The 15771-nt window shown below is 46.1% G+C and overlaps 1 protein-coding gene across 2 annotated transcripts in view; it reads left to right on the top strand.

Moving 5' to 3' along the window:
• Positions 1–2508: 2508 nt before the first annotated feature.
• The window catches only part of SLIT3 (slit homolog 3 (Drosophila)), a 580975-nt gene continuing 567712 nt past the window's right edge, over positions 2509–15771 (top strand). Inside the window, exon 1 of one of the 2 annotated variants that reach the window (XM_004679197.2) lies at positions 2509–2735. In XM_004679197.2, the coding sequence (XP_004679254.1) occupies positions 2539–2735 (197 nt within the window). In that variant the 5' untranslated portion in view covers positions 2509–2538. The remainder of the gene's footprint in view (positions 2736–15771) is intronic. The other variant, XM_004679196.2, reaches the window with a different exon arrangement.

The raw sequence follows: 15771 nt of genomic DNA, 5'->3' as shown, positions 1-15771 counted from the left end.
TTGGTTCAAGGTTTAGAGGAAAGCTTCAGAGGAAAGGATGTTTAGAGTTCCTACATGCTGAAGTCACCCCAAGGACCAGAGCATAGACCCTCTATGGCCACCAGAGGGCGATGACATCAGCATCTGTATGGAAAGCTGTTTCCAAAAAGTAGCAGTAAAACATCACCTCGTGTTTATGAATGACTGAGGGATGAAGTGAGTGTACACTTACATAAAACTGGGTGCCTGAAGCTAAGAAAATATGCTTAGTACCATAAAATAAAACCTGTTTCTCTGCCACACATTCCCAGGATGTGGTCAAATAGTTTAGTTTCCTTGAAGGAAAATGAGGTAAAAGGAATTGGATAACATTTATTCACTTATTTATTTATTTATTAATGATTTATTTATTTATTCATATGGATCTGGGGTATAGGCCAGAGATGTGGAGGGTGAGAGGATTCACCAGAGACAGAGAGGGTGGCAGAACAAGCAGAGCTACGAAGTACATTGCTGAGGGGAGCAGCAGGCGGGTCAGGAGAGGTCTGCCTCGCCATGTGGATCTCCTCCGGGGCAGGGACCAAACGCATGCTCAAGTGGCTTTAGCTTCTTAGTGCTGTGCTTTAACCCACTGCACTACCAGGGAGGGCCCTATTTATTTATTTTTAAAGGTTTATGTATTTATGCATACAGAGCTGTGGTACAGGCCAGAGGTGCAGGGGCAGTGAGAGGATTCACCAGAGACAGAGTGGGTAGCAGAACAGGCAGATCAACAAAATACACTGCTGAGGGGAGCAGCAGGCAGGTCAGGAGAGGTCTGCCATGCCATGTGGGTCACCTCCCTGGCCAGGGATCAAACTTGTAATGTGACTGCAGCCAGCCATATAGTGCTGTGCTTTAAACTATTGTGCCACCAGGGAGGGCCCTGAATCAGGTAACATTTATATGAAAGAAAAGACAAGAAAGAGCTCTCTGGACCATCATCACTGTGGTGTGTGTGTGTGAGAGAGAGAGAGAGACTCTGAGAGCACATGTGCATGTGTCTGTATGTGTAGGGAGTGTGCAAGCATGAATAAGTGGCGACTGTGGGTAACTGTGAATGTGTGTGTGTAAATGCATATATGTGAATGAGTGTGTGTGTGTGTGTGTGTGTGCAGGACTTACTCAGAATTTTCCACTGTGAGTAGACCTCAAGGAAGTCTGGGCAATACTTCCAGTTCCTGCCCTCTCCCTCCAAACAAACAAACAATATCATTCCTACAAGTATTTATGGAGCCTCTAACACAAGCACCGCCCCTCCCGCCCCTCCCCACCGGCATCTGGAAAAGCTCAGACCTGGCCAATTTAGAGTGGGTACTGGAAGAAGGAAGGCGCTCCAGGCAGTGGAGATGCCTTGCATGCGAATGACTGTTTTTGCAAAAACACTTTCTCTTCTTTGATGCTCCAAACAATTCAAAGAGATGAGCCAAAACAAGGCTGTGTATTCCTCAGTTTGGGAAACCAAGGGTCCGTAGATGACATGACAGATCCAGAGTCACCAGTCAAGAAACAGGGGGCTCAAGGACTATGAACATCAATCCAGGGATCCAAGTCTCTGCTGTTACACTTTCGGCAGCCTGCCTGCCATTGGGCCTGAGCAAAGCAGGACTCTGAGCAGAGATCAGGACATCACCTACAAGCATTGCCTGTCACATATGTGACTGTAGAGTGTGTTAGTGTTGTACACTCAGTCCTTTACAGTCCTTTGCACTTCTCTGAGCTTGGCCTATTAATCTTCAGGATGGGGGTAATCAGATGACCTTTGCGGGATGCTGTTGAGACCCAAGGAAAGCTAGTGTCTAGCTCAGTACTAGAATAAAGAAAAAGTGCTGCCAGCCCAGTCAGTCCATGTTCCCTAATTAAGTGAATGAATTTCCATTCTGGGGCCCTGCTGACTGAGCCCCTCTTCTTCCCCTGTTCCTTCTTTCCTTCTCTGCCTCCTCCCCACAGACTCTCAGTCGCTCCAGCAAAGTTCCCAACTTAGTCGACGTGACGCTCGGCGCAGCCAATGGGAGGCGGAGCTGGCGTTTTTGGGGGGGCGGGAGGGGTGGGCCCCGCGTCGCCGGTGTCTGCCCTGCTCAGTGAATGGAGAGAGCGATTGCCGGCCAGTTCACCCGGCTGTCCCGTGCCCCAGCCGCCACCGCTGCGCTCCAGAGCCCTGCCCCAAGCCAGACCTCCTCAGGAGCCCGTGCCCCACTGCGCTAGCCTCAGGTCCCCAACCCGGCCCACGCCCCGGGTCGTAGGCCAGAGGGGCCAGGGGGCGCTCGGCACCTGGGCACTCCGAGCGATGCGCAGCGGGGCAGCGCCGGCCCCACGGATGGAGCTGCTGCTGCTGCCGCCGCCGCCCGGCGCGCCCCGCTCCGCCCGCGCCCCGTGCGCCTGAGCGCCGAGCTCGCTCCTCCTACGCGCCAACTCCGCCGCCCGCTCCCCAGGCCGCCTGTGCTCCTCCCGCGCCTTCTCGGGCTCCAAGCGTCTTGCCCCGCCGAGGCAACCTCCTCCGGGAACGGGCCCCTGCACACCATGGCCCCCGGGCGGACAGGGGCCGGCGCCGCTGTGCGCGCCCGCCTGGCGCTGGCCTTGGCGCTGGCGAGCGCCCTGAGTGGGCCCCCTGCCGCCGCCTGCCCCACCAAGTGTACCTGCTCCGCCGCCAGCGTGGACTGCCATGGACTGGGCCTCCGGGCGGTTCCCAGGGGCATCCCCCGCAACGCCGAGCGCCTGTGAGTATCCCAGCCCTACCGGGCCACCCACCTGGGTTCCACAGAGGGGGGCCCCAGGCACCAAATCCTTCCTTTCCTCTTGGCCTGTGAAGCTGGAAAGCCCTCTGCTCTCACCCTCTCATTGGGGGGTGGGGGGTCTGCGGCTTTGGGCAGGTCAGAAAGAGAAGTCTCCAACCGCCCTGTGATGGTCAAAAAGAGGTGAGGGCTTCTAATGCAGGGCCCTCTGACAGCTTCCCCCCAAAACGCTGTCGGGAAGCAAAGGGAGAACATAGCAACCAGATGGGTCTTAGGGTGAAGGGAAGGGGTCCGTGCACATTAAAGAGGGAGAAAACCAAGGTGGGGGGGTGGGTCCGGACTGGGAGAGAAGTGAGAGGGCCAAAGTCTGTGACTGGTTTGCAGATCAGAATGGGCCGTCTGCTCTCTGGCTGCCCTTCCGAGCAAAGTTGAGTGTGTATGAAGGTCTAACTTCTGAGGAACGAATGAATTCAGAGTGGGTGCTTGCAAAACCCGCCCTGCCTGGAGCGCAGCCTCGGAGATGCCAAGTTGCAGCCCGGGTGAATTTTTTATGGCTCTGTTATAAATGCCTCCCCAAACGGGCTGGAGAATGGAAATGCTGACAGACCTTTAAATGAGACCAAGCGCTATAATCTTACAAACCGCACTCAGCCTCGAATCCTGGGCTTGGCAGAGAGAGGAGAAAGGCTTGGAGAGTGGGGTGGATTGACACTCGTTTTAACCCCAATTGTGCAACCAAATATTTACTTTTCATATGTCAACGTTTTGGAAACATTTATCATTTTGATCCTCTGACCAAATTCAAAACTTGGCCTCTGGGGTGGGCTCTTCCTAGCCCACAGTTGGGGAGCGGGGGAAGGAGGTGGGGAATGGTGAAGGGGGAGGACCCTGCCTGGGAACACAGCCCAGAAGTGGGTAAGGGTTTGCTCTAGTGTGCTAGGCTTTCCCACCCACAGCTCCCCAAACCCTTCCCACCCCAGGTCAGAGGGCTAGGTGCATGGGTCTTGGATTCTGTCTTCTAGGCTGTAGGCTGGAAGAGAGTAGCCCTAAGATTAAGATGAACCATCCTAGAGCATCATTCATATTAGTCACCTGCCAGCTGACATCTTATTCTTTGTGTCCCTAGGGCTCAATAGTCTTGCCTTTCTTTTTCCTGGCATTTTGCTTTGGCTAAAATCATTTTTTTCCTCCCAAGTGTAGTTATTATTCTGTGTGATTGAATCATGCAATTTTAGCATTAGAGTTGAACCTTCATTAAATACACAGGTAAATGATGGGACTCGGAAATGGAAAATGACTTGCACAAGGTCATGTGACAAATCAATGGCAATAAAAGGGACAATTCCATAACTTAATCCAGATCTTATTTTCCACCATGTCAATGAAAAACTTGTTTTGGATGCCTATAATCTCTGTAAACTAAATAACTTTCCCCCTTCTCTTCAGGGTCAACTACATGAGTTAGTGAAATAATAACTGTAGCTAATGTTTAATGAATGCTTTCAGTACCTTTGTTTGTATGTGTTATCTCACTGAATCTCTGTAACAGTCCTATTAGTTACCTAGATAATGCTTATTATTCACTTTATAATTAAGCCACCTTGTCATTTGCTCAAGGTCAAGTGTTTGAACCCAAGGATGCTTGGTTCCAAAGTCCACAACACTACTATCTGCTGGACATCCTTGGAACAATGGTTAGTTTAGGTCAAGATCTAGAAACAAATGGTCCTGGAAGAACTCTGGCTGGGCTTGGGTCTTAGAGTAGGTTGTGGCTGCTGCTGCTTCAGATAAACCCTGAAACATAATTCAGTTTGTTTGACATCAGCTCTTCTGTTAGGGGTCTTCAGACTACTTCTCCCCCTTCTCCAAAATTGTTTTGCATGTTTGGAGAACAAGGAGTATGGGCCCTACTCCTCCTGGCTTGGAGGAAGTCTTTAAAAGCTGCAGGCAGAGCACTGCAGCTACCAGCCACCTCCCCCAGGAGACCCAGGCAGCTTGGCGCTACCCATCTGTTCTACAACTGGAGAAACTGGAGTCCAGAGAGTTCCCAGACTGCCCTCTGCTGCAGTCATGGTCACTGGCCACATTAGCTGAGTAGCAAGTGCTTTGGAATAAGAGTCTTGTCTTCCTTGGTTCTTCCGGCCCTTGGTGCCACTTCATCTGGGGTGCGGGGGGCATGTTGGGACTGCTGAGGCTGGCTTCTCATTGCAGTCTTCTTCCTCCAGGGGAGAGGTGCAGTCTTTAGGAGCAAGCTGGGTCAGAATTACTGCAGGGATGAGTGTCTGCTCACCAACAGTCCTTCACAGCCCACACCTTCACTCAGCCAGCTCAGATGTTAACATCTCAAGTTTTCGAACTCTTAGGGGGGCTATTTGGCATTTCTAAGCTATGCTAAAGATTTCTTTTGGAGGGAATTTCTTATTCATTCCCCCCTTCATTCATTCAACAAACATGATTTGAGCTTCTGCTGCATTTCCGTGACTGTATATAAAATCATTGCATACGCAGAAGAAAACTAGCAATTCAACTTGAAGAATGTAAGCAAAGCATGTAAGGAAACTTCCTTTAAAACATCCAAGAATTCGTTGTTTTTTTTTTTTTAAATAGGGCATAAGTTTTGTGAGCACCACCATTAGATGCTTGAGACCTTTCTAACATCCAGCTTTCTGATTTCAATGTTTACATTGTGTTTTATAACAAAGAAACATTTTCTCCCTCCTTCAGTCCTGCCTCTCCACCTCCCAAATAGAGTGTGTGTGTGTTGTTGTTGTTGCTCTGGTTGTTTTTGACTGCTGAGACCTCATCCTTTCAGGGTGTGTTATTAGAGAAAACCTTTTTAGGACAATGTGGTCACCATTTGACTTTGCTTCAGGCCTGGAATAGGGCCTATTAGACTTCATAATTAAACTGGTATCAGAGTTTGGGGTCTGTGTTCCAGCTTCTTCCTTACAATGTCAGCACATCACACAGAAAGAGAAACTCCCTGTCATTTATAAACTACTGACAATTTCATTCCCTTCCATGAGGAGGTGATACCCACAAGAAAGCTAAATAAACGCCAAGGAGAATTCAGTGTAATTTATTATCCGTACAGCAAAGATCCAGGACAAGAGGAGAGGAAGTGAATGGTGGTGCCTGAAACAAAACATTTACCATGGAGCACAGAGTAAACAGATGTTGCATTTACCCTTCTGAGTACAAAAGGAGCCCACAGATGTAATTCTTCTCCAACCACAATTTCAGCCTGGAAAAAAGAGGAGACGAAGGAAAGTGAGCTCTCACTCGGGGCCCCTGCTCCCTGTCTGTCCTCCCTAAAGGCACACAGAGGCCCACATTTCCCCCTCAAGGTGGTGGCCTGAGCAGCAGAGTGGGGCAAGAGTGGACATCTTTGGTTTTTCACTTGGCTCCAGAACATGCTGGGACTGCTGTATTTAAATAAACATTTCCTGTTTGTGAAGGAAAACGGGCGAAAGGCTGAAACGTGAGAATGTGGTAACTTAATTTTCTCCATCACTCCAGATGACGGCAAGCTTCGCCGGTGGTTGGGTCCAATAAAAACCGACACCGTGTCATAGGCTTTCCCTCACTTGACCACAGGGGGCCAGAGGTCAAGTGGGAGACTTTCCAAGATGTTCAACAGCCAAGTCCCGTGTCCTGGTGCTCCCAGCTCTCTGGGCCAACTCAGAGGACAGAAGCAACTGGTGTGAAATCATGGGGCCTCTCAAGGCCACGTATGGTGAGGTGGCCTTTCAGAGAAGTAATGTTCACTCCTGGGATTCTATAGGGCTGAACTTGAATAGCTGTGCATATTGGCCTCCATTGTGCTGTGCAACTCTGAACAGATTGCCTTACCTCTCTGAGCTTTGTTTTCCTGAAGTTTGAATTCTAAAAACTCTTAAGTGGTTTTCCAGCGTGGTGTGCAGTTGACTGGATCTAGAACAGTATCTGGCACACAGTAAGTTTTCAAGCAAATGCATGTTGAATAAATGAATGCTGATTCTCAAAAATCCATGTTGTCTAATCATAGATGTGAATGATGGACCATCATAGGTTTGCATTTTTAAGTGTGACTATGGGATACTTACTAGTAACCTAGTACATGAGTTATTAAGGGTCTCTAGAATTTGGTTTTCATGATCTAAAATTACTGCCTTACTACGAAGGACTCCTAATGAGTGTTCCACTCTGCAGTCTGGTTGCCAGGCATTGCTTAGCAACCTTACAAAACTCCTACTGTGCACATGCCTGGTGAAAAGACCCAGAAATCCTGAACACTCAAACCATAGGACGTTCTAATCAGAAACTCATCAACATCACCCTGCGCTCTCTGTGGGTTCTGATTGCTGCTCTTCTTGTATTAATTGATGTATTTGTAGGATCATTATTAAATTTTGCTTTTGCCGATCATCTGGGTCTCATGTTACTACTGCATTTTTGCCATTCTGATTGGTATTTTGTTTCACTCCAGTTCTGTTTGTTGTTGTTGAGTTCTTTCTCCCTCTGAAAATGATAAACAGTGAGTCTGAGTGTGTGAGAGTTCAGGACACACATGGAGCAAGTGGGCCACAACAGGAAGGTTTCAGAGTTTGGGGTGTGGCCTTTCAGGCATGGACTGCAGAGACAGAACAGACTTAGATTTTGGCTCTTTTAGGTCTTTGCTGTTTTTGCCCTGGACAGGTTACTCCTTTGCTCTGGGCTGCAATTGGTTTAGTTCCCTGGTACTGTATTTTCACACCTGTAGCACAGGGTTGATAATCGCATTCCCCCAGGGCAATTTGTGAACAGGGCTCAAGGAAATCTAATGCATTTAGTCAGGTGCCCATTTATCTCTCCAAATACTAGTCTTTCCCTGTAAAGTGCCTGTAGTAAACACTCCTCTTGGGTAGGATTAGATGGAATCAGTATAGAAGTGCTTAACACATTACCCGGCACAGAGGCCTCCACAAGCTGTTAACGATAGTGACTGTATCTATTTCCATTGCTTCCTCTCAGGCCCTTCCAGCAGGAAGATCTGCAATGTTTACTCTCAATCTGCCTTGTGGAGTCAAACTTCTTGGCTGCACACAGGCTGTGCCCAGCACCTTCATGCCTGTGCCCTACCCCCTCTCCAGTTAAGACTAGGTTGGCCACCGTTTCATAAAAAGAATTATGACTGAAGTGGTTTATATCTTTTCCATGGGCATGCTGCTTCGTGGTATATTTAAATAAGAAATGAATTTATTTATTTATTTTGGGGGTTGAATTTTCATTGGGATTTTTGGTCCTGCCTTTTTTTTTTTTCCTGTGTTCATTCCTTCTGTCTTTCCCTAAATACCTCCTTTAACTGACTTCCCGTATCTGCCTCCATTACTGCTTTTACTTGAAACAGCTGTATTTACTAGCATGCTCCACTCTCCCACCCTCGTTATATAAGGTGGTCTTAACCCTTTGTAGAACTGATTGGAAAAAAAAAAGAAAAAAGAAAAGCCTGGAGGCTGTTTCAGAGAGCTTTTCTGGACCACACTAATTCTGGGTAGGGTAAGTGCAAAGGGTGATCTGCTCTGGGGATCAGTGTTGAATTTTCAGGGCTCTCCAGTGTTTATCATTCTCCAGCCTCAGGTTGGAGGCAGCCTATTCCAGGTGGAGAGAGCTCACAGGAGGAACCCTCTGCTGCTCTGCCTGACGACCTGGATTGTGTTTTGCTGTGGCTGGGCTGCCAAAGACTGTACTTTTCTCCCCACTCACCATGATCTTCATAGTTTTGTTGACAGCATATTTGATACAGTCTTTCCCTGGGAAACACTGGCCATGAGTGTGAGACTAAAAGTCTTCAATACTGAGTGAATTGGAGAGTGGGAGAAGTCATGTGGGAAACGTATAGACTCCAGGCTAGAGCGGGTTCAAATTTACCACTTACCAGATGGGAGACTTCAATTTCCTCATGTGCTAAGTGAGAATGATGATGATGATGATGACGATGATGATGATAATAATAATAACTTGTTTCATAGGATTATTATGAGTTAGTTCACATAGACTGCCTGGATCATAGGACAGCTTCCATAAATATCCTTGTCATTATTATCAGCATCATTCATGCTGACTGTAGTCTTCCTTCCAGAGCATGTTAATTTGGGGAAAATATAGACTGTCAGGATTGGAAGGCGCCCTCTTGTCCAATTCCAACCACAGGCAGGTCGATCTTCCACCAACATAATTTTGGGGAACAGTGCTCGATTTCTGCCAACATAATTTTGGGAAAATTTGCTCAATTACATATGATGGTGAGGAACCTGAGTTCTTCCTAAAGCGTTTTACTCCATTTTTAAAAACAGCTCTGAGAAGAAATTTGTATTTTCTTGGGCGGGAAGGGAGTTAAACTTACATCCTTTGATTGCTGATACAAAGAGCAAGTGTACTACTTTTTCCAATGAGAGGACTTTAAAACTTGATGCTGTTTCGCATCACCCCCGGTCTGACTTCTCCTTTCCTCCATGAGCTTCTATAACTGCGTCAACTATTCTGTGTGTTTTGAGTTTTGAGACAGACCATCTACATAATTGTCTTCCCCTAAACCTCTTCCAATCCTCTTGCCCTGTGTTACGTAGAACAGGCCATCTACTCCCTCTGTCTTCTTTGACTTGAGTCAGTGCATTCTGAAGAGTCATTTTCATTTTGTACAGCCAGGCCCCTGGGTTAGCTCATTTGAAATGACCTTTTCACTGAGCTCCCAGCACTTCCTGCTACTGATCCTGTTCCCCCTGTATGCAGACCCACACAGTTGACTTTGGGGAGCCTAAGTATAACACTTTGTGTTCATCCTAATTAAATTTTGGCAAATAGTATAATTTCACTAGATCTTCAAAAACATTTTGATTTTTTTTCTTTGATAACCTCATTTGATAATATCTCACTCTTCCTCCATTTCTTTTGCAATTTCAGGGAACTTGCCCCACAGACCTTTATCCGGGTTGTCCATATGATTGCCTGTGTCCATTCTGCCATTTTCATAGTCTCTCTGTGTCCTGGGGATGTAAATATAGTGTCTTGTTTTTTCTAGCTGGGTGGATAAAAATATCGAGATCTCTTTGGCCTGTCACATCTTCTTTCCTTGGGTGGGGTTCCATTGTTCATATTTTCTCTGGAATCAGTGCCTATTAATGCTTAATTCCCCTGTCTATTGACTTCTCACTCAATCCTGGGTTTCTCATAGCACTCCCCTTCATGACTTTAGCTTTCGCCTCTTAGACTTACACCAAACACAGGGCATGCTTGCGCGTGTGTCTGCGAGTACATGTGGCGTGTGTTCTCTCTTGGAAAATATTATTTCCGAGAACTTGGGCCATCTTGTCAGCAGCAGAGCCCAAATGAGAAGCACCAGCTCTCCAGAGCAATGTCCTGTCACACTTTAGGTGCTCATATTTACCTTTGTAATGTCGAAATAGGTGTGATAGACGAAGCATAGTGGACTGAGGCCTACAGACTCCCCCCAAATTTCTGTTAAAGAGTAGCAGTTACAGTACTCACCAGCATCAAAACAGCTACCACTCATTGCACCTTCACTGTATCTGGGACTATTCACTTGTTACATACATGCGCTCATTTAATTTTCTAAGAAGCATGTGAGTCAGGAAGCCAGACTGTGCCCATTGTACAGATGAGCACACAGTGTCAGAGAAGTGAAGCTGCTTACTGGTTGGAGCAGGAGAGTCAGGCACATGCAGGCAGGCTCGCCTCGGGTCAGCTTTGTGCTCCAATAGCCATCATGTCATTCATCCCTAATTTTTCAAATCAATCTCTTTCTTTTGTTCTAAATACAATTCCCATAGAGCAACCAGAAGAAAGAAAATGAGTGAGTCCAGTTGAATCAATGAGCACATATTGTATAGTAGGTGGCGTGAGAGAAATGCCCACGCTTATTCTGGATACCTGATGATTTGGGTGGGAGCTTGAAAAATGAATTGGATTCTCATGGGTAGAAATGGGCATGAGATACAGTTTTGCATGAGTCCATGGTTAAACAGAATCTAAGAGAACTGATTTTACAGTATAGAAGGTTTACAAAGTCTTATCTGATGGAATGTTAGAACCAAATCTACTAGGTCAGTATACCAAAATATTAGTATTAAATATTAACATGATTATGTGGTTAATTATTGTTACTATGTTATATTGGTTTGTAGAGGATAAACCCTCCAAGAATAGTTCTGATAAGTCTACCTGACCAGTGTTTACCCCTACAAATATCTGCAGGCACTGCCTTCCTTTCTAGTTAATGCACCACTTGCCTTCTCTCAGCTATGATCTCCAGTCTACCCTCCAGCCCTCCACGTTCCACCCTGAGTTTGGGTCCTGTTACAACAGGATGTTTATGACAAGCAGCTGGCTGGAGTAAATGTGACTTCACTCTTTGCAGCCTTATCACTGCTTATATAGGCCTAGATGCCTCTTGTCCGAAATACCAGCCTAAGTTCCTGACCTCTGATTCATTCTGTACTTAGGCAGCAGTATGGATTGTGGTTCCTGATAGTCTGCCAGCACACTTAACCACCCACCTTGTCTCCCTTGGGAGCTTTTCAGCCTCCCAACTTCCTGGCATGTTCCCCTGCCCTCTAGAATCCGCATAGACTTTGATTTGAATTGGTCTGCATGCTGTGAAGTCCACATTGCTCTTCTAATCTGCGGTCTGTGGGCTTGACCATGGACATGTACATCTTTAGCATCACCTCTTGAACCTCAGCCACTCCTGAGCCCTGTTTTGGCCCCTTCAGCTTAGCTCCTGTCTTCTCACGCCCTTCATGTAGCTCTCCATAGATTTGGTACTTTTACCATCTAAGCCTTAAGTTCCAATTGAATTTCAGGAGGATCTTTATGGAGTGGAGACTCCCAGTCATGACTTTTTCTTGGAAACAGCCTCATCCTTCATCTTCATGGATTTCTGAAACCTTTTATCATACCCAGGGTAGTGTGTCTGGTGCTCTAGCACTGAACTCTGAAGGATGAACATACTCCTGAATTCTATGCAGCACAAGCAGAGAATAGCATAGATTGTTCTATGATTAAGCAGCTCAGTAATTAGAGAATTGTACTTCTCATCAATATGTTGTAGAATTTTCTGGACTATCCAGTACTTTTCTGTTATCTTTTTTCTCTTCCCCATTTTTGCCCAACTCAAGATTGTAATTTAAAAACTGTCTTGTATGTGGATCTCTAAGTAGTAATAATAGGAAACCATTGGGGGAGAATAACTGATACAATCCTCAATGAATAAAAAGATATAGACAGAATCCTGGACTCATGATGTTTTTTTTTAAAGGTTTACTTATTTATTTATGCATACAGAAGTGGAGTACAGGCCAGAGGTGTGAGGGCGGTGAGAGGATTCACCAGAGACAGAGTGGGGAGCAAAACAGGCAGATTGATGAGGTACACTGCTGAGGGGAGCAGCAGACGGGTCAGGAGAGGTCTGCCACGCCGTGTGGATCACCTCTGGGGCTGGGGATTGAACTTGCACTGAGGTGGCTGCGGCTCACTTAGCAGTGCTACACTTTAACCCACTGCACCACCAAGGAGGTCTCCCATGATTGTTTTTTAACTGCAGGGACTTGTAGGAGTTTTCCCCCAAGTCTCAATCACCTCATAGGTAACCTTTCATGGTAGGACTAATACTTCTCTCTGGGGGCTAATGCAAGCTTTAATAAGATCAGATATCTGCATATGCCCTAACTTTAGTGCCACTCAAACACCTCAGTGAGCTCTCCCATAATATCTGATTTTAAGCACTAAATTCTATAGCTGATGAGAGATGATCAGGGTTCTTCCAGGAATTTTGCATTTACAGATGAGGAAGCTGGGTGAGCTCAAAAAAACTTGCTCAGTGTCACCCAAGATATTTTACTCTTACTAGGGCTTTCTTTTTCATTTACCAAGATGCATCTTTTTACAAATGCAGCTATAGCCTTATATCAGCCATGTCCGCAACCACACCGACAGGTGGAGTTCAGAGGACTTTTTGCCTACTCAGTAATAAAGAACTAACAGGAAACAGGAACAAAAAAGAAGGTTCATGAAGGATGGAGTCATTTAATGGAGTTATTATTATGTGTGCCTACTGTGTGCCAGGAACAACAATAAGTAAAGCTAGTGAAAAGTCCTCACAATGAGTACACCTCAAAATAATATGGGCTGGGCTTTTCCTTCCCACAAAATGTCTGACAAGGTGAAGGTCATCATTCCAGGCTCAGGGGGAGATTTATGGGATAGTGGGGGAGATAGAGAGATGATGAAAGAAGCGACATCAAGTCCTTAGGACACAATATGAAAATAGGTCCCACTCATCCCTTTTCGTGGGTATGAATATGTAGAAAAACACACATATCATGAAAAAAGTAGTACGAGTAGAATTTAAAAAAACTCATGGGGAAAATATTAATCTGAGAACAATTGTATCCAAGAAAGCATTCAAGTATGCCTCCCCAACTAGCTGGCAAACAGCATAGTTCTGCGTTTTATTAGTGCTCTAGCTCTACATAGAACACTGACCATATTTGAGAAGCATTTCATAAACACTGACACACAGCACAGCAACATTTGAGGCCATGAGGAGATACAGGGCCTCCCTTTGGAAGCCAGCTTCCCCTCCTGAGCTGGTCCAGCTGTAACCAAACCACTGGACATTTTTTTCCGATAGTGTTAATTCCCTTATTTTTCTCTCTTAGGTTAACTAAGTCACTAGGGGTTTTTCCCAGAAGAAAATGAGGGAGGAGGCATTTAGAATGAAATTTGTTATTTGAGCAGGTTTGCCTTTGAGTGTAGCAGCCTATGAAAAGACTGTGTTGTGAGGAGAAGGGTCTAAGAACTTTAACTTGGTCAGGTTTTCATTTTGAAGATCATGCCTTATGCCTGGAAACCAGAGGTGTGTCTGTGTTTCAGAGGGCAGTTCTCAGGCAGCTTTCCCCATGTCCTGTGGAATGGGAGACCTGTGGCTGAGAAGCGCATGCATTGTCTCTTCTCCTGCTAGAAGCTGGCACTTTTCTTTCCATCTGTTGCCAGCTTACAAGTCCTGAATTTCTGCCATGGAATTCAGTTCTGTACCTCCCCCTCTTACTTCCTTCTCCAGCCAAGAGGCTTGCAGGCTTTTGTGGTATCTCTGGAGATCATCTCGTCTACCTTTTCCCCAGTGATCTCAACTCACCTGTAAAGATAAGTGTCTGGGAGCATTAATAGAAGGAACACCACCAGTTTTGTGGTGTGGGAATTTTGCCCTGCTTCATTTCAGCCTTCTTCACAGCATTTGGTCCTCAGTAAGAATCCCTCAGAGCGTTTAGGAAGCCTCTGCCCGTCTGGGAAGTGAGAGAAACAAGAGGAGAAAATCTAACACAGAAACGAAGGAGTCATGTGGAACCAGAGGGGTGAGGCCTCAGATGGGTAATGCAGGATCATATTCTGGGGCCACAAACCATAGAGATAGCCTGTTTTAGGTCTAGAGGAGGAAGATCCAAGATGGGGGAAGGAATGCTGGAACGAAGGCTGGAGCAGGAATCCAAAATGAGTAGGCCAGTTTTTGGGTGGTGTTTTTGATGGTTCTTGTTGCCCCCCCCCACCCCTCCTCACACACACTTCTTCCTGCAAGATGGTAACCAATCTGCTCTGTTTACTCAGTTTAGGCGTACATATTAATGTTTTCTGAGGCATTCCCTCTAAACTTCCTCTTGCCCTCCTGTGTGTTCTAGAAATTTTGCAAAAAACTAAATCTCTTCTGGTTCCTTCTTGACTGGAGCTGCATGCTGATGGGAGCTGCATTCAGCCAGGAAGCTCTCCTTTCTTCTTTAAAACAAGAACCATCTTCTTGTGGAAAGATTGCACTACAGTTTTCTTTGTGCTGCTAATGAACAAAGAGGCCCCGTTGCAAAACAACATTTCATGAGCAAAGCAGGGCTGATAGCACCTCTTGCCAAATGTGACTATGTGTAGTTGTGTGGGGGGAAACAGCTTTGTCAAGAGGAGGGCTGAGGGAGGTGGCTCTGGGGAATTTTTAGCAACTGCAGCATGGTGTAGTAGAAAGAATGTTTGCCTGGGAATTTGGAGACCTGGCTGTACCTCTGACATACTGTGTGGCCTTGGACAAGTCACTTGACCTCTCTGGGCCTCAGTTTTCTTGTCTTTAAAGAGGAGGAGGGATGTGGCCTGGATGATTTCCAAGGATCCTTTCAACCCTATACGTCCTCACTTCTGGGGTCTAGGATTTGGGGGTTAGGCCCAACCCACCCAAGGGATTTTCTAGAGGCTATAGAGAGGCCAGGACAGCTGCTTTGGGGTGGGGCTAGTCCTTGATTAAGGCTCAAATAATTAGCTCAGCTCCACAGTAAGCCTTCTGAAATTAAGAAAGAAAAAGATGTTTAGTTTTAAAAATAGCAGTTGGGTTTCTTAAAGCCCATTGGCTTTGGGTTTTATGTATTTTTAAGTTTGAATTCTGTCATGCACAGATTTTCTTTATTCTACATCAAGGTCATTTAGGATAGCCATGCCAGAGTTAGTATGATCTGGGCTTGAATGCCATCATTCATTAAGTGATCTTGGGAATGATCTTTAACAATCATCTGTTTCTAAGGGTTTCAAGGAGGATAAATGAGATAATACATGTCAAATTCAGAGTGAATGTCTGACATTAAATAACTAATCAAAAAAGTTATGGCCCTCCCTGGTGGCGCAGCAGGTTAAAGCACTGCACTGAGAAACTAAAGCCACTTCCTCATGAGTTCCATCCCCGCCTGCCCTGGAGGTGACCACATAGCGTGGCAGACCTCTCCTGACCCGCCCGCTGCTCCCCTCAGCAGTGTACTTCGTTGATCTGCCTGTTCTGCTCCCCACTCTGTCTCTGGTGAATCCTCTCACCCTCCGCATCTCTGGCCTGTACCCCAGTTCTGTATGAATAAATAAATAAATCTTTAAAAAAAAAGTTATTATTCTGTTACCTCTTGTTGTTTAACATGGCATCCCAAAATGGAATGTTGTAAAGACCTGACCATTTTATTATGCCCTG

Source organism: Condylura cristata, unplaced genomic scaffold, assembly GCF_000260355.1.
Source record: "Condylura cristata isolate star-nosed mole 26May11 unplaced genomic scaffold, ConCri1.0 scaffold00008, whole genome shotgun sequence".
In the NCBI taxonomy this organism is placed as follows: Eukaryota; Metazoa; Chordata; class Mammalia; order Eulipotyphla; family Talpidae; genus Condylura; species Condylura cristata.
The sequence above is the reverse complement of the archived record's forward strand: the minus strand, read 5'-3'. Positions and strand labels throughout refer to the sequence as shown.